The sequence below is a fragment of the Suillus fuscotomentosus genome, assembly GCF_016647785.1.
Source record: "Suillus fuscotomentosus strain FC203 chromosome Unknown F5891scaffold_2, whole genome shotgun sequence".
Classification (NCBI taxonomy): domain Eukaryota; kingdom Fungi; phylum Basidiomycota; class Agaricomycetes; order Boletales; family Suillaceae; genus Suillus; species Suillus fuscotomentosus.
Genome location: NW_024539514.1, coordinates 1246449 through 1270075, shown reverse-complemented (window position 1 = coordinate 1270075; position 23627 = coordinate 1246449). Strand labels below are relative to the sequence as shown.

General features: G+C 46.9%; 7 protein-coding genes across 7 annotated transcripts; 4 read left to right on the top strand and 3 right to left on the bottom strand.

The window, feature by feature from the left end:
- Positions 1 to 447: 447 nt before the first annotated feature.
- On the bottom strand, positions 448 to 4548 carry F5891DRAFT_997596 (prolyl oligopeptidase). Its single transcript, XM_041378447.1, has 20 exons — positions 4518 to 4548; positions 4252 to 4458; positions 3835 to 4201; positions 3710 to 3782; positions 3582 to 3658; positions 3430 to 3522; positions 3209 to 3373; positions 3043 to 3154; positions 2869 to 2984; positions 2715 to 2812; positions 2455 to 2644; positions 2046 to 2394; positions 1843 to 1997; positions 1763 to 1794; positions 1647 to 1714; positions 1508 to 1596; positions 1435 to 1453; positions 1248 to 1379; positions 1058 to 1196; positions 448 to 1003 (listed from the first exon to the last, which is right to left on the bottom strand). The coding sequence occupies exons 3-20, from the start codon at positions 4168 to 4170 to the stop codon at positions 937 to 939; spliced, it is 2310 nt and encodes a 769-aa protein (XP_041233466.1). The 5' UTR covers positions 4171 to 4201; positions 4252 to 4458; positions 4518 to 4548; the 3' UTR covers positions 448 to 936.
- An 8086-nt stretch (positions 4549 to 12634) lies between these two features.
- Positions 12635 to 14086, top strand: F5891DRAFT_974504 (RED-like protein N-terminal region-domain-containing protein; the record flags this gene model as incomplete). The annotated part of the gene is given in 5 exon segments (XM_041376457.1): positions 12635 to 12643; positions 12696 to 12817; positions 12837 to 12954; positions 13002 to 13058; positions 13106 to 14086. 5 exon segments carry the CDS (start codon positions 12635 to 12637, stop codon positions 14084 to 14086), a joined length of 1287 nt encoding a protein of 428 aa, XP_041233465.1.
- Positions 13869 to 14764, bottom strand: F5891DRAFT_218397 (magnesium transporter). Its single transcript, XM_041370949.1, has 5 exons — positions 14670 to 14764; positions 14601 to 14621; positions 14478 to 14530; positions 14320 to 14423; positions 13869 to 14265 (listed from the first exon to the last, which is right to left on the bottom strand). Exons 1-5 carry the CDS (start codon positions 14716 to 14718, stop codon positions 14172 to 14174), a joined length of 321 nt encoding a protein of 106 aa, XP_041233464.1. The 5' UTR covers positions 14719 to 14764; the 3' UTR covers positions 13869 to 14171.
- An 85-nt stretch (positions 14765 to 14849) lies between these two features.
- F5891DRAFT_1273598 (MFS general substrate transporter) lies at positions 14850 to 16929 on the top strand. Its single transcript, XM_041370146.1, has 6 exons — positions 14850 to 15176; positions 15242 to 15540; positions 15591 to 15725; positions 15778 to 15934; positions 15984 to 16485; positions 16544 to 16929. The coding sequence occupies exons 1-6, from the start codon at positions 15006 to 15008 to the stop codon at positions 16795 to 16797; spliced, it is 1518 nt and encodes a 505-aa protein (XP_041233463.1). The 5' UTR covers positions 14850 to 15005; the 3' UTR covers positions 16798 to 16929.
- Positions 16930 to 17022: 93 nt separating this feature from the next.
- On the bottom strand, positions 17023 to 18225 carry F5891DRAFT_997571 (ubiquitin-40S ribosomal protein S31 fusion protein). Its single transcript, XM_041378446.1, has 6 exons — positions 18057 to 18225; positions 17921 to 18004; positions 17716 to 17869; positions 17524 to 17658; positions 17237 to 17470; positions 17023 to 17177 (listed from the first exon to the last, which is right to left on the bottom strand). Exons 1-5 carry the CDS (start codon positions 18074 to 18076, stop codon positions 17384 to 17386), a joined length of 480 nt encoding a protein of 159 aa, XP_041233462.1. The 5' UTR covers positions 18077 to 18225; the 3' UTR covers positions 17023 to 17177; positions 17237 to 17383.
- A 60-nt stretch (positions 18226 to 18285) lies between these two features.
- On the top strand, positions 18286 to 19914 carry F5891DRAFT_997567 (P-loop containing nucleoside triphosphate hydrolase protein). The gene is made up of 7 exons (XM_041378445.1): positions 18286 to 18437; positions 18488 to 18552; positions 18601 to 18734; positions 18781 to 19094; positions 19146 to 19357; positions 19407 to 19539; positions 19595 to 19914. The coding sequence occupies exons 1-7, from the start codon at positions 18331 to 18333 to the stop codon at positions 19683 to 19685; spliced, it is 1056 nt and encodes a 351-aa protein (XP_041233461.1). The 5' UTR covers positions 18286 to 18330; the 3' UTR covers positions 19686 to 19914.
- A 114-nt stretch (positions 19915 to 20028) lies between these two features.
- F5891DRAFT_997562 (uncharacterized protein) lies at positions 20029 to 23475 on the top strand. Its single transcript, XM_041378444.1, has 9 exons — positions 20029 to 20244; positions 20296 to 20433; positions 20487 to 20738; positions 20787 to 20895; positions 20943 to 22378; positions 22439 to 22582; positions 22642 to 22824; positions 22871 to 22933; positions 22991 to 23475. The coding sequence occupies exons 1-9, from the start codon at positions 20092 to 20094 to the stop codon at positions 23147 to 23149; spliced, it is 2637 nt and encodes an 878-aa protein (XP_041233460.1). The 5' UTR covers positions 20029 to 20091; the 3' UTR covers positions 23150 to 23475.
- The last annotated feature ends 152 nt before the right edge of the window (positions 23476 to 23627 follow it).

The following is a 23627-nucleotide window of genomic DNA, read 5'->3' as shown; positions in this document are numbered from 1 at the left end:
TCAGATTATAAGTTTTACGCAATTGTCCAATAGATGAGATGAAGAGGTCCGGTCCCAGCTGACTCACCCAGTGCATCACCTATAAGTGTGAGGTATTACCAGACTTTTTTGATTCCGTCCCTGAACGGCACGGAGACCACAACGAGATTCCGGGCGCTGGTCGCGTAGAGGAGCCCTCGCACGGATCCTTCATAATACTAGAACCATTCAATGTCAGCAGGATCTCAAGCTGCCCGCTTCGACTCAACTTACCGGCCAGTGCTCATTAATCTGTGCCTCTTCCATCTGAATCCTCGTGATGTAGCCGAGATCAAGAGAAGAGAATGCTCAACAATCACGCTTGGTTTCATAAAAAATATCATGCCGATCATTATGTCGAGTCTCTGTCTTTGTATGATTCCAAACAACGCCAATTGCCTGAACTTCATCAGCGGGTTGGATTGTGCTCAGAGCGCTCTGTAGCATTCTGTAGTGAATTACGTTTCCCTGATGTTCGCGAATTGTGTGTGACGCTATGTACTCGTTGCTGAACGTGTTTGCTGGTCGCGCTGCCTTCATCCTTAGTATGTGTATACTTGATCTCGATGCGGTCCCGTTGCTCAACCTTGCCTTGCATGGTTGATCGCGTTACGAGCAGAGTGCCTCAGTTCCATGTAGTTCCCAGCACCAATATTCGGGAATCACCATCTCAACCGTCCTTTCATGACCCTGCTAAGGTGAGTCCATAACCACAATGCTCTGGACTTATCTGACCTCCGCAGGGGTCGCTCATTCATTGGCCTACAATTCGGCGGCCCACACTGTATGCGTGGAGGGCCTAGCACTTGCGGAAGTGCTGGCTAGTGATGCAAGGCAGGAATATTGTAATGAATAAGGAGTTATTTACGAGCGTATCGCCGTGTATTACGCGATCGCTCATGTCCTTGCTGAACATGATCAATCTTGCCATTCTAGCCCGAGAGATTGGGCCACGAAACCCCACTTGTCTGCCGCATCTTGGATCCTGTAAAGCCAATATGTCACATGTTTTTGACTTCCCAGAAGAACAGGCACGTACCTCTTCTCAGTGGCCTTACCTGCGCCATGTCCTGCTTTTTTGTCAATGCGAATAAGGAGGGGGTGAGGATTATGGGCAAGTGTGTGTTGCAACGTCGCGGCATGTTTGAACGAGTGAAGGGGGACGACTCGATCATCATCTGACATAGTTTGATCAGCTACAATTCAAAAATTGAGACCAAATAACACACGATCAGCAGTCATGAGCAACAGCGGGGGTAGGGTCTTGTCCGTTGTGACATTATGGAGCGGTGAAATGGGATAAATAAAATCAAAGTCATGTGGGTCGTGTGGATTTCCGTAGTCAGATGTCCACGCTTTGCCTACAGACCAAAACATTAGATCGACGTCAAACTCTGCGATGTAATGTGTTCTTACCGATCGTGAAGTCAGCGAACTATAAGTGTCACGGCTGAGCAGGAATAGATACTACCAAAAACATAACGCTCACCTTCAGGAGGTCAAGCACACCAACTTCGGCCACACCTGCCCCGAATGTGCCCTCTGGGGCGATGTTCACGCAAGCGGCCACGAGCAATCCTAACATCATGGTTAAGAATCACTACAAATAGGCGGGTGGAGTGACCTGCCTCCATTGGATCCACCGTTGATGGCGACCTTACCGGGCGCAGCAATCTTGTTTCTAACAAGATACTCACTGCACGTGTGAGTTGTCAGATTGCGATGGCGAGAGAACTCCACTCACGTAGCAGCAATAAAGTCATTAAAGACGTTAATCTGCGGCAACCATTAGATATGGTCTTTAGCACTAATGAAGTTTTGCACCTTCCGTTCTTTTGTGCCAGCAAGATGCCATTCTTCACCAAACTCGCCTCCTCCGCGAATATTGGGTAAAGCATATACAGCACCATATGCCTTGATGAAAGTCAGGATGGTAGGACTAAATGAGGGGCTGAGTGATATACTAAATCCACCATAACCTGATTCGTAGTGTCAAATATTGATTAAAACGGACGATGTCATCTTACCGTATTGAATAGCAGGTGCGGTTCCATCGGACTTTGTTGACTTATGCTTCACGATGAACATTGGCACCTTCGTACCATCCTTGCTCTCATACCAGACTTGCTCAGCGCTGAACTCATCCGGTACCAGCCTCTCCATTATTGTTGACCGGTATATGCTCCAACGTTTGTCTTCACCTGGTTCATCGAAATCGTATCGTGCTACAATCCCAGGGTTGGTGAACCCAGTCAGGAACACGAAGAAGTGCGACTGTGCTCGGCGGCCATTGACTTCTGTAGCACCAACGAATTCTGGAGCAAGCCGAGTAAGTTGTTTGCCCTCCATCGAGTAGAGATATAATTCATCGATGACCTGCAGTCCTCCATGACGTTAGCTTCCGCAATATGGAGTGCGTGAAGCAACTCCACTTACATTGCGCTTGTATACAACGGCCAGTTTATCACCTCCCACGGCAGTAATGTCGTCCAAGTATGCATCTTTGACTTCCGGTATTAAAACCTTGTGCTGGCGCGATGGGTCTGCGAGGTCGATCGTGATAACTTGACATTGAGGCGCGTTCTCATTTGTCCGTAAGTATAGTTTAGTTCCGTCATTCGCGATGCTGATGGGAGAATGGCATGGGGTGTCAGCAGGTCAAGTGGTTTCCATCAGAGATTGATGACACCACTGACACCGTGTATTCCGATTCGAACTCGTTTACAATCTTGTCCCATTTCATGTTTTGGCCAATTTCATTTTCTTGCAAATCGGCCACCCACAGCATGTTTTTCTAGGCCCAAAATAATCAAGTAAATCGGCGACGTAGGACAATGGATGAGCGCAAACCTTTCCAGTGTCTTGAACGATATCAAGAAACAGATATCTCCCATCTACCTCCGAAACCGAAGCACCCCACATCCATTCGGGGTGCTCGGCATCTTTGATGACTAGGATATCTTGCGCTGAATGCTTGAATTAGTCAAGAGAGTAGCAATACAACCAAATGTAGATAGCTCGAACATTGTGGAGTTCCGATCCTGTGATAGTAGAGCATAGCATCCTTATCGTCTGTGGTTTCTGTGCCAGCTTTGTCCTCCGTTGCAAGACCATGAGACTCTCTGCTTGGAAACCGCTGGGGAGAGTACCTTCGGGGTCAGGTACAAGATATCAATTGCTCAGGACCTACCTGGTAGAAAAAACCTTTAGAATCATGAGTCCAAGTGATGGACGAAAATTTCACGAAACGAATCTCCTCTGCAAGCCTTTTTGTATGGTGATCGTTAGGTTGCCCATCAATCGCAGTGAAAGGTTCGCTTGTACGTCGCACATAAACTGTATAAAAATCGCTTCCCTGGAATGAACTGGAGATTAACGTCCTGTTCCGAATGACATAGTATAGTCACGGACCGACAACGAGATGCCATAGGCGAAGTATTCGCCACAGCGAGAGAATGCCGTTACAGAGAGGGCCACAGTGCCGTCAGTGGACAACAAATTGGGCTATGTAGTCATGTGTCATTACCCAAATCCGCTCAAAGTAGACGGGCATTTCAACTTACATCAAAGTAGACTTCTCCGCCTGGCCCCTTCTCCCCCGACCCATCAGGGAGATTAGCGTCTTTAGAACGGCAAATCACTGTGAAACTAGATATTTGGCATCCAACATGTTCATGGTGTCTCAACCTACCTGACTGAGGCTGAAGACCGCTATTGTAGTACCAGTACCAACGACCATCATACTTGAGCGATGGCGCAGAAAACTTGAAAGAAGTGAGAATAATAAAAAAACAACTAACTGTTATGATGACCGACCTTAGCATAGTCAGTATTTGCCCTGATCTCCTGCTCTAGCTTAGTTCGAACAGGATTTTTATCTAAGTGAGATCTAGTAAATTGGTCTTGCGCCGTGGTCCACTGATCAGTCTCCTGTGACTGTTGCTCGAGCCATTGATATGGATCAGAAACGCGAACTTCGCCCTGTTTCTCGCTCTTGTAGATATCGACATGCTCGGACCGACGAGCTTGTGGATATTGGTTAGGTGTCCAGGGAGTGGCCATGGTTCTGGTATGAGTTGAACGTGAAGCAAAGCTGAAGAGCTTATAAATGCGAGTTGTGGGACGAAACACGCGGAGACCCAGGATGAGCATTCAGAATCTAGATGCCCACCTCCGCTTTAATCTAAATCAGATCAGGAAGTGCCAAGTGTCCCACAGCAAACGACAACATGCCAAATGATTAAATCGATAAAAGCGGCAAATCCAGGTTGCTTTCCAAGCCTTCGATACAGAAACGGACACGGTGTTTAAGTCCAAGGCGGGTCTACTCAGCGTCTGGAGCGACTCGGGCCTGGGTTCCTTCTAAATTGTTGAAATATTCAGGACCCTCACAAATTCGAGCCGGAATGGTACCCGGCAGTGGCACCTGTCCTGACTCCCCTTCCGAACAGAAAAAAAAGAAGTTTAGAGACGGTCGACAATGAGCGATAAGTACTCACGAGTTGTTGATATTTTAAAAATTAACAAGGGGGGGGCCCTTGACTCTGTACCACCACCATGGTCAGAACTCCCACGCTGAAAAACGCGGGCAAGGACGAGCCGTCGCAGCTCACAGAAAAAACTGGCCTTTTAAAAAACCCATAACATCAACAAAATAATATGTATATGTACGAACACCCTCCTCCTCATCACCCAAATAAAACAACCCAACAACAACAAAACAACTGACACACCCGAAACACACCCCACACGCAACACCTATCGACGAACTTTCAACCGAATCATCTTAGGATAACTGACTACCAACACCCGCCAAGAATACAAAGATAACGCCAACCACAACCAGACGTAAAGATACACCCCCGCACCATGCCCAGTGCTAACACACAACACCGCCTAAATTGCCCCCCTTGAGAAATCACAGCGACAATAAGTCTTATTAGACCACTGCCTCAATTGAAATTGAACTCATCCCGGCCACGATGCCCTCGCCGAACTAGTCAACCTCCTCAATCTCAGCCAGCTGCGCTAGAAACAGAAGTATAAAAACCTGCAGACCCCACTCACAATCCTCGTCCCAGCAGACATGAAAGACAAGGAACCCTCTTCTATTAAGGCAGTATCTCAAGCCTCCCGCCCCTACCCCACCACTCCTCGTCCTAATCCACAACCCCCTCGCTCGGGACCAAAATACTTTCCTCCTGAAGCTCTACAGGAAGACGTCGACTTAGAACAAGCTATGGACATGATACCGTATAAACCTGACCCACCCTCACCACCCTCCCCCCCAAGCCCACACTCCCCCCCTGACACACCCACCCCCACACCTCAGGGGAACCATGTGCACCCACTCCAACCCGACCTCCTCGTATACCAGGATTTTAAAGTAACAACGTCCCATGTCGACGATGACAAACCGCCGAGCAGTGACCTCGCTAACTCAATTCATGCGCCGAACAACTCCAAAGGTGATCACCAAATGAGCGCCCCGCCAAGCCCCAAAGCCAGACATGAACCCACCGCTGAGGAACAAGCCATCCTAGATCATCTAGCTCTGGCTGACGCGAACAGGTCTGTTCTCAGCCAGAACGGCCTGAATACTCGCACTACCCTACCCCAATTCACGCCGACTCCAAATGGGGGATTCCCAGTAGTACATATGTCCCACTCAGCTCAGATATTTGACCACCTCGATAACAGAGTCCTCCTCGCCTGGTTCCAAGTTGAACACCCGAAATTCCTAGTAAGGGTGTTCGACCACACAGGAAAAGACGTCGCAGAACGCGCTGCCATCCTCGCAGAGCGCATCCGCGCTAGCATTGCCACCATCGCAGAGTTCGTCCAACAAGACCCCCCGCAGGTACGCGTCTCCCCCCCACAACCCCAGGGCGGTAGAGAAGTGAAACTCCTCCCAACGGGCTTCCTGGTCCACAAAGTAACAGAAGAGACCAAAAACCTGATCCTAAGCCAACGCATCTGGTCCAACACGGACCTCACGTTCGAAGCTCTCCCATTCAACTGCAACCACCCCCCAGAACTCTTGTTCTGTCTATCCGGCTACACGACCTTAGACACCCAGACCATCCTTCAGACCGTCCGCGACACTTGGTCTTGTGAAGAAAACCACACCCGCATCGAAGGGTTCTTCTCCCATTGCGGCCCCCCAGCGGGAGTGCCCACCTACATGGTTACTCACGACTTCATCGAGTCCGCTCGTGTCGAACTCCTCGACTTCAAGATAACGGGGGGACTGTCCGTACCGCGCTTTAACGTCCTCGCCACCAGTCCAACAAATGACGCCAAGACCTGGACTAACCTGCGCAGCTTCCTAAGCGCCCTTAACTACCCAACCAGCCTCGATGGCTGTGGGACATCGACAGCCCTCTCCGCATGCCAAATATGCCACTCGCTAGCCCATCCAAGAGGATTATGTCCATTCCCACTCGTCACACTCTGGAACGGCCCCCGAGTGGGCAATAGGAACACGGGGAACGGACAACGTCAACCTGGGAAAACCAGAGGCGGAAATGGGAGATTCAATCGCACTGTCTGATACCTCGTACAATCACACTCTATGCCGAATTCCATTCCTTCCTACCTACAGCTAGATGTACTAAAACCTAACCCCCTCTCAGCCCATACGTGTCCCCATCTCACATACATAGCCTAGAAACACACCTCACCCTACGTACATCAATTTCAGTCCTTTCTAAACCGCACAAACCCCCCCCCCCCCCCCCCCCCCATCATATAATAAGCGCCACAACGGTTCTGTCTTAGGCCCGGCTCCGAAAGATCAAAAGAACCGCTGCGAACGTAAGACAGGTTTGAATGAGACACAAACCATCGAATTAAAGACACCTTGCCCAAATATACTGGTCGCGGAAGCGGGACAGGAAAGCAGGAGTCGTCTCAAAACAGCATGGTGCACACCAGACCACGGAAACCTATTTAGGTTCGGACAAGCCGTGCCGAGAGGCTTAAGTTTTCACTAGTAGATGATTCCAATGTCCTGGGCACTGATAATCATTGAAAACGCTAACATAGTCCACTGCTAATGGGCCAGACATGTCGATTCTAAGGCTACATAATGATCGTAACGTAGTCTTAGTAGTACGATCACCCCAAACACTCACATAAACTCCCCAAATCACGGTCGTTTTGTCGGTAACGGTGCAGGCATCCCAAGTAGCGGAGGAGGACCTCCTCGAACCACTGGGAGACCCTCCGATGACCGCTCTCGGGATTTCGGAAGTGGACATGCCAATCAAAGGCACACCCAACCCCAACATCAACCCCAGCCTCAAATGAGGGACCCACCAACACAAAGTATGGCCACACACGCCCTCCGAAACCAGACACAGGAACCTATCAGACACCCCAACCAACACCAACCAACGCGCCAAGTCATCACAACCTCCAACGAACACAAAAAAACCAGAGCGAACATCAAAATAGCCACTCTCAATATGAAAGGACGGACCTCGACAAATCTCGCGCAAAACCAAACATCTAAATGGACAAATGTAAATCAAACTGTGAGAGACGAAAAGATTGGCATATTGTGCCTTCAAGAGACGCACTTGACTACAGACCACAAAAATCAAATTGACAATCTATTCTCCCGGCGCCTGCGAGTCCTAAGCACGAGCGACCCAACCAGACCAGGAAACTCTGCAGGAATTGCATTCGTTCTAAATAAAGAAATATTAAATACCGCAGACGCCAAAATGAAAATCCTGGTACCAGGACGAGCAGCAGTCTTATCTGTGAAATGGCACAAAAATGAGACAATCAACATTCTAAACATATACGCACCGAATAACATGAACGAACACCGAAGCTTCTGGGAGAAAATAAGTTCAGAATGGACAGCGGCACACGCGGGCGACATTGACTTCATGATGGGTGATTTTAATATCACCGAAGAACCGATTGACCGCGCCCCCGCAAGGCACGATCACGAATCAGCCACCGAAGCTCTAAGAGACCTAAGATCAACGCTCAACCTACAAGACACCTGGCGCCTCGAAAACCCAAACACACGCACCTTCACATTCAGTAGTAACCGCAATACATTATCGCGCCTAGACAGAATCTACACCTCAACACGCCACTTAAACAGCATGACAGATTGGAACTCACAAATCAGCCACATCCCGACGGATCACCACATGGTGTTGACAAGGTTCGCACCACCCGGACTACCACACATAGGGAGAGGAAGATGGTCATGGCCAATAGGAATAATGAAAGATGAAAGCCTAATTAAACAAATTATAAAACTAGGGATTAATAAGCAACAACAAATGGAAGAGATAAACGTACGAGACGGCACCACCAACCCGCAAAAGTTATGGATTACTTTTAAAAAAGAAATAACCGACTTAGCAAAAGAAATGTTGAAAATACACCTAGGAAGAGTCAACCAACGAATACGAGCATTAACGAAAGACCTACGCAAGACAACGAACCTAAAAGACATAGACTTCTCTGAAAACACTAGAATAAATCGCATTATCATCGAAAAAGAAATAGAACACTTACAAAAGAAGAAAAACAAAAAAGCCCAACTAAAAGCACAATCACAATGGGCGTCACAAGGCGAAAAGATAAGCAAATACTGGTCAAAAATAAACAGTCAGAAAAAGCCAAGAGACATTATATATCGACTACACATACCAGAAACCAACAACTTCACCACAAAGTCAGAAGAAATGGCAGAAATAGCAAAAACATACCATGAAAAACTACAAACAGCCGACAATCACCAACACCACGACCAAGCTCGACAAAATGCGAGAAAAGTATCACTAGAAGAGATACCAGCAAATCAGAAAATCGAAGCACAAACAAGCCAACTGAACGAACTCTTACAAGAAGAGCACATTCTAAATGCGCTGATGTCATCGAAATCGGGAAGCGCCACCGGGATAGACGGTATCCCATACGAACTATGGAAACATATCCACGAAACATACACAGAAGCAAGTAAGAAAGAGCAACCAGGTCTGAATATAATCAAGATGCTTACCATCGTCATGAACGATATCCAACTCTACGGAGTCAACCAGGATTCGGACTTCACCCTAGGATGGATGTGCCCGTTATATAAAAAAAAGGACCGCACAAAAATAGAGAATTACCGACCCATAACACTCCTAAACACAGACTATAAAATACTCACCAAAGCTCTCGCTATACAACTAACGAAAAACATACACCAACTAATCCACCCGAATCAGAGCGGATTCGTGAAAGGACGGTCCATTTTTGACCCGATTCGCTTAGCCCAAACAATGACCGCATATGCGGACCTAATGGAAGAAAATGGTGCGATCATAGCCCTAGATCAAGAAAAAGCATACGACAAAATTCAACACCCTTACCTGTTCGAAACATTAGAAGCCTTTAACCTCCCACCGATGTTTATAAATACTGTTAAAACACTATATCAGTCAGCATATACACGAGTAGCAATAAATGGCTTTTTGAGCTCACCATTCCAAGTAACACGCGGTGTGAGACAAGGCGACCCATTATCCTGCCTTCTATTCGACCTGGCAATAGAACCACTGGCCTGCGCACTGCGCAACTCCCCAAGAGTGAAAGGATACCAAATCCCTGGAATACCGGAACGAATAAAAGTCAACATGTACGCAGACGATACTACGATATACTTATCAAAAGAAGATAAATACTCAGATTTAGAAACCATACTACAAACCTGGTGCATGGCATCAGGCGCGAAATTTAACATGGAAAAAACCGAAATATTGCCTATCGGAACGAAAGAACATCGCGCATCAGTAATACGAAACAGGAAAGTAAATGACCTGGACGCACCTTGGCAAGAACAAGTCAGAGTAGCCGAAGACGGCAGCCCTATAAGATCACTCGGAGCCTGGATAGGCAACGAGACAGAACAAACAGCATCCTGGGAATCGACTCTAACAAAAATCGAAGACAACCTCAACAGATGGAACATGGGACACCCCTCCCTCGATGGAAAGAAACTGATTGTACAAATGGTAGTTGGAGGAATGACGCAATTCCTCGCAAAGGCACAAGGGATGCCTAGAAACATCGAGAACGCCGTCACAAAGTTAATCAGGAACTTCATATGGGACGGGAAAACAACCCCACCAATAAGCACAGGGAGACTGGAAAGACCCATCGCCGAAGGAGGCCTTGGTCTCCTAAACATCAAAGTAAGGAATGAAGCAATAGACATAACATGGCTAAGAACCTACATGGACATAACAAATCACAGACCAACATGGGCGTTTGTTGCTGACGCCATAATCAACACACTGAAACCAGAAGGAATCACTAATGACACTGACCTGCGCATGTTCCTGACATCCTGGAACCCCCCCACAAAGGGCAAACAAGCAAGCAAACTGCCATATATAATCACAAACATGTTGAAAACAGCCAAAAAACACCATGTGAGCTTCGCACCTTTAAAGATCTCCGACAGCCTCAAAAACCAACTCCCAGCCTGGTTACATCTAGGCGCCCCACCAAGAACATACCATAGGACCAAAAATAATTGCCTAAAGCAAACACACCGAGTAATATCAGTGAAACATCTAAAAGACACTGCCAAACGAATAAAAGACCAAAGATCTCACCAATCGAAAGCCACATGTACATGCTCCAAATGCATCAACGACAGACTAGCAGGATGTAAGAACCCCCACCAATGCGCAAAGACCGCACAACACATACTAGATAGCCTCCTCCCAAAATATAACCCTAACACGACACCTAGAAAAGATCACTTAACGCTAACACATAGACGCCTCGAGAAAAACGTACGAGCTCGTACACAACCGCGGGGAGAAATCCTATTCAACCCTTCTATCACAATACGGAATAGTCTGACGGACTGCTTCCGCATCTTTGTAGACCCATCAAGACCGGTTGAAATACCTGCATACAGACTACGTGTCCCTCTCAACGGAAGACAGACAATCGACGACACTCTCACCATATTCACGGATGGCTCCTGCATCAACAACGGCAAATACAACGCAAAGTGCGGAGGAGGAATCTGGATTGAAGAACATCACCCAATGAACCGAGAAATCAGCATGCCTGGAACGCACCACTCAAATCAAATAGGTGAACTTGTGGCAGTACTAGTAGCCCTGCAAAACGCAAACCCAATAACACCTGTCAAAATAATAACAGACTCTAAATATGTAATAAACGGACTAAACACCCACCTTGACGAGTGGGAGAACGCCGGGTGGATCAACGTGGCAAACGCCCAAATATTCAAAGCTATAGCATATCAACTACGCCGACGATCGGCGCCAACTAGCTTCCAATGGGTCAAGGGACATAGTCAAGTGACAGGAAACGAGAAAGCAGATCACCTTGCTCAAAACGGCGCATCAAAAATAACCACCGACATCATAGATACATACGTCCCTCGGAACTTCGACCTCCAGGGTGCAAAACTGTCAAAAGTAGACCAAAAGACTGCTTATAGAGCGTTAATGACGAAGAAACACATAGATTACAAAAGACCAACCTTAGGCATGCTGGATATCACTAGATACGCCATTGAAACATTAACGACCACACTAGAGACGGATGAAACGATATGGCGAGGATGCAGGAACAACGACATCTCCAAGAAAATACAAATCTTCCTATATAAAACGTTAAATAATGCATTCCGAATTGGAGATTTCTGGACACATTTACCCAATCTCGGACACAGAGCGCGATGCCAATCATGCGGAGAAGAACCAGAATCGATGGAGCATATATTAATTCAATGCACAAACCCAATAAGAAAGAGAATATGGCACCTAGCGAAAAACCTTTGGCCGGAGAAACATGGCCCGTGGCCTGAACCGTCCCTAGGACTCATCTTAGGATGTGGCAACCTATCACTCCCGAAAAACGCACCAAACAGAGATGACAATGACAAGAAATGCGCCGCGATAATAAAAGGGGCATCACGCCTCCTAAGAATCTTGATATCAGAGTCGGCCTATCTTATATGGGTAATAAGGTGTGAGCGCGTCATCCGAGAACAAGCACATACCGATGAACATACCATAACACGGTGGACGAATACTATAAACAATAGGCTACAACTAGACAGAGTGGTAGCGTGCAAAACGAAACGATCAACCAAGACGACATCACAAGTATACCATACATGGGCTGATGTAATCACAACAAACAACGACAAATATAGTACAGGAAAAGATTGGGTAACCGCCCTAGAGGTTTTAGTGGGTATTAAACTACCCCGGCCCCCGCAGACCGAGGTGTCCAGGTAGTATACGGAGCCCCACACTACTCCCAGGAATGGAGTGTGCATAAGTAGCATTTTTCCTCGGACGGCGCCAGTGCGCCGCTATAAGCGTTTATTTAGAGCTAGACAGCGTCAGTTGCTAAATAATAGACCCGCTTTTCCAAAAAAAAAAAAAAAAAAAAAAATTAACAAGGGATGCTGATTAGTAATTAGTAAGCGCTTCTGACATTAATACCGACGGCCACGGCAACAACCACATACCGGGCCTCTGATTCTAACATGTGCAAACAACGCCTCCTCGAAAGAAATAGTTAAAACGCCTTCCTTCTTGCTATGGATCAGGTTTGTAAATGGATGGCCTATCGAGCTCTCATATCTCTGATACTTGACACAGGATTCTTTCAGGCAACTTCTTCAGGCACCTCGAGTGCCCGGTGCGAGTTCGCAACTCAAAGGAGCTCGGGGAGCATCCGATTTATTCAAGCAGCATGTCCAATATCTCGAGTTTAAATGCATGTAATAAATAAATTGACAGGAAAGCTTCGGGATCATCTACGCCAACATTCAAGCCACGCAAAGTGAAGAAGGCTGAATCTAGATACCGTGATAGGGCCGCGGAGAGACGTGATGGCGGGAAAAGTGACTATGCTCAGGTACATCTGTCCTTGTCCTGTGCTTAGGACACTAATAATGAGTGCAGGTTGAAGCTGTTCTCGAAGTTTTTGAACAGCGGACTGCAAATGATGATAAAAATACTGTGTGTGCTATCCCATGTATTTTCATGTTTCTACTGACATTCCCTAGGTCGATGAGCAGCGCCAGTATCTGGGCGGAGACAGAGAACATACAATTCTAGTGAAGGGCCTAGATATATCCCTGCTAGAGCAGAACAAAGCTCGGGCAGCTGCTTCTACCGAAGATGATGATACCCTTGAACAAGCTTTCATCGAAGCCTCCTCGAAACACACGGCACATAAGAAGAGGACTCGCGAAGAAATCATCAGTGAGCTGAAGGCCAAAAGGAACGGCGAGGGCTTGCAATCCTTCGACACCACCGCGGAGCCGATCGAAGATGAGGCCCGTAACCTTGAGAAGGCAAAGAAGGCAGGGAAATTCAAACCAATTGGTTTCAAGCCAATAGGAGTGCAGAAAGAGGACAAGGGTACCAAAAAGCGCAGCAAGGAAGAGAGCGCAAGCCGTGACAAGAAGAGGAAGAAAAGGAAAGTGGAGGGAATTTTGGGTTCACCCCAGCCGTCCAACACCATTCCTCACCCAGAAGCTAAGCTTCCAGCGGTAGCACCACTTTCTGTTGCCGAAGCATGCTCACAAAGGCCTCCATCTCCATCTCCACTCGACGACGATGTAGATATCTTTGCGGGGGCTGGTGACTATGAAGGCTTTCCTGGGGACGATGACAGTGATGAAGATGACTTAGTAGATGCCGACAACACCGAATCGAAGCATCGTATCAATGATTTACATCCTCCATCCGAACCCGCTCATTCTAAAGGATGGTTTGGAGATGAACACAATGACGAAGGATCAATACAACCACCAGCATCCGCCGAGAGCGCTGCACCTCAGTTGCCTTCATCAAACCATATACCTCAAGTGGATGAAGAGGAAGAGGAACCCTTGCGTCTCAAACCATTAGAGTCATCCGCATTACCCTCGATCCGCGATTTTCTTGCGATGGATGCTGCTGCCGAAAAGGAGGATCAAAGGAAAGCCCGAAAAGAAAAACGGAAAACCAAGAAGAAATCTGGCGGGGATGATGACGACTGAGGCTAGTTACAACGTCGTGCAATGTTATGTTATATACCCGCGCAACATTTGGCATGCATATGATGAACAATTGATCGGCAACACTTCATATTTTACCATCGTGTGGACTCGCAAACAAAAACTTTCCGCGAGACTTGTAGTGTGCGAATCCCAGTCGTGAATCCATTCCGTCAATTGTCCTAAAAACAGGACACTGTTTCAGCGAGTAGATCAACATTCGAAACATCACCCACCGCTTCTTCATTTCACTTGCCCAAGTGATATCTTTTAATGGTGGAGCATTCAAGGATGCTCCAAGCAGCCCAAGAATGAGCGCAAGAATGCTCTCATACACGATCTACTCCGAGCATACTGTTATTTATGTTGTACTTGACGTGATGAGTTTACTTACATCTAGAGGTAATGATCCTTCGGGCTTTCCCAAAGCCTTCAAAAGTGACAAATCTGCAAGTAAATTTAGCTTTTAACTTAAATCCTGGCTGCCTCGGGCTCTAAGCTTTATCATGATACTCACGTTCGTACGTGGAGTATGCAGCTATGGAGCAACTTGAGTAGTGTGAGATATCAGAAAGGATGTTCATACCGTGAAGAAGCGCGAGTGTAGCCAAAGTAAGGAACAACTTTTCAATCATAACGGAAGCGAGACGGAGACAAAGCTTGTGGGTAAGGCCAAGGTTGTTTGTTTCTAACGCTCTTGCCAAACACAAAAACTATAATTAGACACGTTTCCATCTTAGGCTTAGAGTCATTTCTGAAATTATCCATCATGACAGTGACTCCGAGGGACGCCTGGACTGATATTAATATTAACGTCATAAGTATAAAAAATCCAGGATGACTCATTCACAAGGCCATATAAATACAGTCCCAGTTTGCTTCATCTTCTCTTCTCTTTGGACTCGCAAGGCTGATTAGCAGAATGGACACCTCAAATTCTCCTCGTATAATAAGCGAAACCACGCCTCTGGTCGTAGTAGCAAAGACGAAAAAGCCTAAAACACCACTTCCAAAACTCCAGATAGGCATACTTATGGTATTGCAACTTGTCGAACCTATCGCTTCGATGTCCATATTTCCATACATCAATCAGGTACGATGATTTGACAATGGGTCATCAGATTGTTTTACATTCATTCTTCATATGTTTATTTTCAGCTTATCAGAGAACTTGGCATCACTGGCGGTGACGATGCGGCCGTGGGATATTATGCTGGAATAATTGTAGGCACCGAGATTACTATGAGTTGCGAGAATCATAATTTCCTCATACTACTAATCGGATACAATCGACAGGAATCTCTGTTCTTCGTCGCACAGACACTGACAATGCTGAGATGGAGTCGGTTATCTGACCGTATTGGACGCAAGCCAGTGTTATTAGTAGGGCTATCAGGAACTTGTATATCAATGCTATGTTTCGGTCTCTCGACGACGTTCTGGGGCCTTGTCGTTAGGTATGACTTCAGTTGAAGATACGAAGTACAATTCTTACGATGTTGTCTAGCCGCTGTATGTGCGGTGTACTGAACGGCAATGTTTCAGTGATGAAGACTATGGTGGGCGAATTGACGGACTCTACGAATATGGCTCAGGGATTTGCCTTGATTCCAATAATGTGGTGCATTGGAGGCTTTATTGGGTAGGTGCAACTATCGACCATCTGAATCGCCACAATTAAATCCGCACACCAGTCCTTTAATAGGCGGAACGCTCGCGCGTCCACAAGATAACTGGCCCGGATTATTTGCTAATCCATTTTGGAGCAAATACCCATATTTTCTACCTTGTGCGGTGTCTGCTAGTGGGATTATAGTGGGCTTTTTCGTTCTGTTATTTTTCTTGGAAGAAGTAAGTTTGACTACCTGTGTCATCGCAAAACATTGCTTATGATCGGCAGACATTATCAACCAAGCGTCGGCCAAAGTTGACAGCAACCACTCTAGGTAATCCAAACGGTGTCGACAGTAATGATCGAGAAGATCCTTCACAAACATTTAACATGCCCCTGCAATCTCTGCTCACACCAGCTATTGTCATTCCAATTGCAAACTACGCCATGCTCGCCTTGCTTGATATTGCTCTTATGGCTCTTTTTCCGCTGTTCTTTTCTACGCCTACCTATCTTGGCGGCCTTGGTTTTACCCCTTCTCGTATTGGCTTATGGATAGCGATGCTTGCAATATCGGATGGTATCTTCCAGGCACTGTTCTTCGCCAAAATTGTCGACTGGGTTGGTCCAAAGCGTCTCTTTTGTGTGTCCGTGTCGTGCTTCGCGCCAGTCATGCTCATGTTCCCGATCATGTCGTGGCTTGTACACACAAGGGGGATGGTTGATTATGCAATCGTATTTACATTGATTAGCCAACTAGCGTTAACCATTATATGGGATATGGCATTCGGTACGTGTCACGACGAAACCCCATCATGTCATTGAAACTAAAATACACATAATTATAGGGACTGTATTCATGTTTATCACGGCCTCTGCCCCCACAAAGAACGTCCTTGGCACCATCAATGGTCTTGGTCAAACCTCCGCGTCCATGGCTCGTGTCATTGGGCCTGCATTCGCAACTTCGCTTTTTGCACTCTCAAAGGAACACAATATTCTCAACGGGAATGCAGTCTATGTTGTCTTGATTGTGCTGGCTGGTATATTGAGGTGGCTAGGGTCACAATTGCCAGATGAAATACAAGATAGGGACGAGTGATTTACAAGGTAATTAGCGGAAAATGCATATGCATCGCTGTCCAAAGTGCCCATCCGTAGTACCTCATGCATATTTACATTTGTTCTAGTACAACGTTTCGCATAACTGCATAAGTTTCAATTATGATACGTCTGGCTAATGGGTAGTCGAAGTTATTGTCCAGCTTCAACGACACTAAATCGTTCGTTCGTGCCGTAGTAATCCCACACCACATGAACTTGAGTACTGAAATTCAAATAAGACATTGAAATGATATCATTGCCTGCACCTTTCCCGCAGATGAAGTTCATCACCCCGTGGTACTTGCTCTCCTTCGACTCATTGGTACGATGTAAAACATTCTGTCACGTTATCGTAAGGTACTAAAGTACTGGATGAGGCTACGGGGTCAAGGGCAACATTCAATGCCTTAGACAGAAAACAAGTTCATAACACTTACAGACTGAAGTGCCAGACCTCAGGCCTCAACAACAACCTCACAAAGTTGGTCAATCAACTCGTTTATGTGGTATAAGCATCAATCCGTAGAACGATTCATGACATGCTCATTACACGACCAGTTTACATGACACAATTGTCGGCTACTCTACACAGCAGGAGGCTTTGCACCAGGTTGGAAGGTGTAGGTCATATGGCACTTGCCACAGTATTGACGGTCTTTGTGGAAAGCCATCTGAGATGGATCATCAGCCCCACGTGACAGGTTAAATTCGAGTTAACACTTACAAAGACACCAGCACCGCACTCAGCGTTGGGGCACTCGCGGCGAAGACGCTTGATCTTCCCGTCCGAGTCCACCTTGTAGTATTTCAAGATCGACATCTTAACCTTCTTGCGCTTGTGCTTGATTTTTTTAGGGGTCTGGTAGAGTAGGATGATGAGCATAAAATTTCAATAGGGATGTTCAATGCTACTCACGTTGTATGTCTTCTTCTTGCGCTTCTTGGCACCACCACGGAGGCGAAGAACCAAGTGAAGAGTGGACTCCTTTTGGATGTTGTAGTCGCTAAGAGTACGGCCATCCTCAAGCTGCTTTCCAGCGAAGATCAGACGCTGCTGGTCGGGGGGAATACTAAGACAGTGATGAGTATTGATGATACATATGTACCATAGAAAACCTTACCCCTCCTTGTCCTGGATCTTGGCTTTGACATTGTCGATGGTGTCTGAAGACTCGACTTCAAGAGTGATAGTTTTGCCCGTGAGGCTGATATCAATGTCAGGTGAAGCTACAGAAACTAGTCCCGAACTGCACGCACGTCTTTACAAAGATCTGCATTTTGCCGGACGCTTCTGTCTGTCCAACGAATGATCGATGGAGTCGTTGACGAAAGCAAGAGCCGCAGTCGTGGTGGTTGCAATTGTAGGATGCGGAAAAGATGATTAATCCCTGAAAACCTTAATCAACCTGATGATGGTCTGTGCGTGAGAGTACTCCCGACTGACTAATCAACTTACTGCTTTCGACGCGTCGCGCTTAACGCGCCAGCCAGCTACATCGAATTCATAATTTTCATTGCTTTGGAACGCGTCATGACTGGTGACGGCCAAATGGATGTTGACTCTACGCCATTACTTGACAAGGGTAAAGGAAAGGCTGTAGGGAGATATGAGCCGCATGAGGATGAGAATTTGCCTTGGTTGCGTCTCCCATCTTTCCCCCTCGGCGTCTTTGCTCAATACGCGATAGGGTAGAGAAGTATCGACCAGTCACACTGGACGATGTGGTTTCACACAAGGATATCACAACGACAAGTTAAGTTCCGCCTGGTTCGAGCAATGCATACACTGAGCTTCACTCAGTTGTGAAATTCATTGAGAAGAACCGCTTGCCTCATCTTCTATTCTACGGTCCACCTGGGACTGGGAAGACGTCCACAATTCTTGCAGTGGCGAGACGAATTTATGGAGCAGAATACAAGAAACAGATATTGGAGGTGAAGCCCCTCTGGATCTGCACAGCGCAATGTTAATCTCGTTCAGCTCAATGCATCGGACGACAGAGGTATAGATGTAGTGCGCGAACAGATCAAGCAATTTGCCGAGACTCGAACATTATTTTCGAAAGGCTTCAAGCTCATCATCCTCGATGAAGCCGACATGATGACACAGCAAGCTCAAGCTGCACTACGTCGTGTCATTGAACAATACACCAAGAATGTGCGGTTTTGCATTATCTGCAATTACGTGAACAAGATCGCTCCAGCAATTCAGAGTCGGTGTACGAGATTCCGTTTTTCGCCACTGCCCATTGCAGAGGTGGAGAAGCGCGTGAATGCCGTCGTGGTAGCTGAGAAGTACGTAGAGTGATTTATAAAGTTGTTACTAAACACCCAACTTTGTAACAGGGTAAATTTGACTCAGGACGGCAAAAAGGCCCTCTTAAAGCTGTCGAAAGGAGACATGCGGCGAGCCCTTAATGTCCTACAAGCATGTCACGCAGCATATAGCTCTGTCGGAGAGACTGAAATTTATAACTGCACTGGAAACCCTCACCCGTCAGATATTGAAACCATCGTAAACTCCATGCTTTCCGATGAATTCACCACTTCTTACCAAAGTAAGCTCTTTCGCATTCTGTTGTTAGTGCCTCACAAAACCTCTGTCAGTGATCTCGGCCATGAAAACAGAACGTGGACTTGCACTGCAAGACTTAATATCGGGTACATACGAATACGTGGAAACGATTGAATTCAAGCCACAGGCCCGAGTATATTTACTTGACTTCCTAGCTACCACCGAGTATGTCTCGCCTACGTCCAGTTTCGTGATAAATGATTGATATCTTTCTCATTAGGCATAGATTATCGACCGGCGGGAGTGAGAAGATGCAATTATCTGCTCTACTTGGAGCGTTCAAAAATGCTGTAGAGCTCTCTGCGAAGTGATACGTCGTATAATTGAAGTACCCGACAACAACCTTTCACAAGGTTTCTTGTACCCCAATCTAATTTCCCGAGTTGTATTTTGTCTTTCACATTCACGATATCCTAGTAGATCACCAAATTCGAAATTACCGCAGATGCGGCGTTCACAACCTGTCGAGTCGCATACTGACAAGTTTCAGGGGGCTGCTTGAATCGTAATTTCTACTGGCTACTTGGATTCCGAGCTGAAGTAAATGCATGAATATTTTGTTCATGTAGGCCTATAAGTACCTCAGTGAAGTCTCAACTATAGACGAGTCACGTGAATTCTGATCACCTGACTCAATAGCTACTAGTCGTGGTCCGTGGAGGCGTGCAGAATTACTAGTGTAGACTTACTCTCCTGATTTCGACGTCGGTTGGGCGTATGTCTCTTCCTCTCCCTGATCATCTCCCGCGGCAGCTTGATGTTTCATCGAACGTTCTTTCCAAGTTCGACTCTGTAACATTACAATCCCTAAATTCGTCCTTTGCATCCTCATGTAAAGCTGAGCTTGACGAATCCATTCGATTGACCAAGGTATTCTCCCGTTATTATATGAGTTCTCCGTGGAGTACTGATTTGGACTAGACACAAATTCATGACAGAATATGTGCAGACTCTTCTAGCTTCCAAAGACAGCTGTCTTCGGCAAAGTCTCTGAAAGAACGACTGGATGCACTTTCTGGACATGTCCAAACCCTAAGTGTTACACTTTCGGACTCTAAAGCATGTATTCTCTCTTCTCTGTGTCATAAGACGCATCGCTAATACTTAACTAGTCCGGTCTAGTCCCAGTCTTGCTCGAGGCTTTGGAAGCTCACCAATCACTTGCCCAAGAATCCTTGGATGCAGATGTCTTGAGTGATTCTCTTTCACACCTTTCTGAATGTAGAGCACAACTGGATGCGCTGCAGAAGCTGGTTGACACAGGGGATCTGCCTCCGGCTGTAGTCGCGTGTCATGCTTTGAATTCCTCGCTGATCTCCGTTCCCGGACCATTGAAAGACGCATCGGTAGTGTTTGAAATACAGGTAGGAGTGTAACATCATTTTGTTCTGTCTCAACTTGCTTGTTTGTAGGCTCGGCTGCGTGTGCTTAGCAATTGTGTGGAGGAGCTGCTCAGCGATGCTTACACCAAGAGTATTATTGTGAACCCGTCTCAAGTTATCATCAAACCATTTGTGCTTGGTGAGTGACAAGCAAGATGGTGGGGGGTATCTGAAGTAGTTTTCCAGTGCCTCGGTCACTGAAGCCCTTACCCCTTTCGTCCGTCCTCTCATCGATCAGCTCCGCATCACTGGCATCGCATCTTTCCACCCTGAGGAGAGATATTCTAACACACTACATCGAGTGTTCTTTTGACCAGCCGACGTCACTCACGGTCAGCACTATGAAAGATACATCTGGCGCTTTGATGCACGTCCTCGGCCGATTCCCTTCGTCACCAAATACCACTGACACAGGTTCCCCACTTGCCAACGTATCCACGATCCTCGACTTCTTACACAAACAATTATTTCCCACCCTCCCATCGACCCACAAACACAGTTTTCTGCGAAGTCTCAGCAAACCCATATCCACTGCAGTCCTGGCCCGTTTACTTATTCCTGGTCTGCCTTCGCAGCTTGAAGCTCTACCTGCTTTTTTAAAAATTGCACACAAGGCAGTGGACTTAGAAGACAAGTACATCGTCGGGATGCTCGATGCTTCTAGCGAGAGGGAAATCAAAGCTTGGGTCAACAATGTTTGTACTCATTATGAGCGACAACGGCGCTCACACATTCTCGATTTTACTCGCAAACTTATCGTTCAAAGTATATCTTCTTCTGAGCCAACATTCTATGCCCAGTTATCCCTCTCACAAGACACCCCTGACAAGGTTAGGCTTGCGCCTACAGATGAAGGTGACGCATGGGGACTTGATGACGATGGTCAGAGTTTGAATGCAGGATCGAGGTCTGCGCCAGAAGAGGAGAATGTTTGGGGCTTTGATGATAATTTGGAGGAGGAAAAGGAAAGTCAACAAGCTAAACCTGTGGAAATAGTCGAGGATGACCCAGGGGATGCATGGGGCTGGAATGATGAAGAGCCCGTACCTGAAGAACTAGGGCAAGGAGAAGACACATGGGATGACCCATGGGGTGAAGAACCTTCCCTATCGGTGGTTACTCCCGCTGTGCGGACAGTACCTGTGTTATCCCAACGCCCGTCTGCAGACTCTGCACCTGCGACGCAAAGGGCCTCTCGCCCCACGGGCAGTACCTCTCGTCATCCTGCTACGTCAGGGCCCATAACTGAGCCATATTTGGTATCTACTCTGGCGAAGTCAATCATTCGTACGGTCGAGGACGCGTTGCGCGAAGGACAAGAACTATCATCGTCGGGTACCTTTTCCACCTCACCAACATCTACAACGACGCCTGGGGCACTCATTATGCAGTCAGGAGCACTGGTATTAGATTTGTATCGTGCAGTGTACCCCATCGTCGCTGCAGCACGGCTCGTTCGCCCTGGTGATGTTATGAAATTCTCCAACAACTGCTGTTGGCTCGCAGAGGAGGTTGGTCGCTTGGTTGCACACGAGCGGGGAGTGCTTGCTATGAAAGACAAGTTAGAGGAATGCAAGAGTGCCTTGCAGGTGTTAGCTGACAGTTGGTATCAAGATGGCATCGTGAGTTCTCGACTCTTTACCGTCACTGACATTGAAGTAGTCATCCGTGTATTGGAACAGGACAAACAACGGACGGCCCTGTGTGACATTCTAGCGAGTGCCAAGGGCTTCACAGACACGTCAGACCAGGATCGATATGATGACTGTGAGATGGCCATTTCCCGTGTCGTTCGCGAGATCCGAAGCGCTGCAAATGCGTGGAAGGTACGACTGAGGCGCATCTTTTGATGTTGAAAGCAGCTGATTGTACACGCTTACCGTAGCCCATCCTCCCTAAGGGCAAGTATTACACCGCCGTGGGAGCAATAGTCGAAGTTTCATTGCAGCGGATCCTTGAGAACATACTTGCAATTCCTGATATCCCTGAGGTAGAGTCGCACAAACTGAGCGAGTTGTGCAGAATATTGGTTGCTCTTGAAGGGCTCTTTGTTGAAGACTTCAGCGAGGTAGGTTTACTGTACTTTTCAAGATACTTGACTCATCAATGCCCAGTCATCTTTCGTGGTGTCATACGTTCCGTCGTGGTTGAAATTCTCATATCTTTCTGAACTCCTGGTATATCTATTCGGAATCAGGTTATTGGATCAATATCTCATTGCGCTTGTTTTTCAGGAAGCTTCCATGGCTGATCTCACATACCTTTTCGAAGAAGGAGCTCTAGTGGACTTTGGGGTGGACGAGTTGGTGAAACTTGTGCGTGCCTTGTTTGCAGACACACCGCTGAGGACGAAGACTCTGGACAAAATCATGGGTGGTCATCCAGTCCGGTGATCAAATACTATTAAGTACAGTAATTGCGGATCATTGGATGTATGACGGCAATAGGTTCGTGGCCAGCTTGGCGTATACTACCACGGATGCTCAAGTGGCACAGCCAGGCTGGTCGATCTTGGAGGGATTTGGCATCGATACTCATTACCCTGCCATAGTCTTTGTGCCTACTATTCGTGCATATATGCTACAAGCGATCCGTTCGCCTGCGGACGGCTCAGTTGTATATTCCTTTACAGTAGTAACTACGGGAGTGTGAGTGAACGTTGTGGCATACGCGGGTCGTAATGAAAAATTGTTTTTGGTTGGCGGCCCAACTCGAGCGTGCGGGATTAAAAGAGTTCGAAAGCGATGTGAGGGAGACAATGTACTTCGCTTGTCTGTGGAATCTGGACTTCGATGAAGCGTCGGTACATCGCTGCAGTATACATTAGTGCGTTGGATTATGCTACAGAATGCTAAAGAGCGCTCTGTAGCA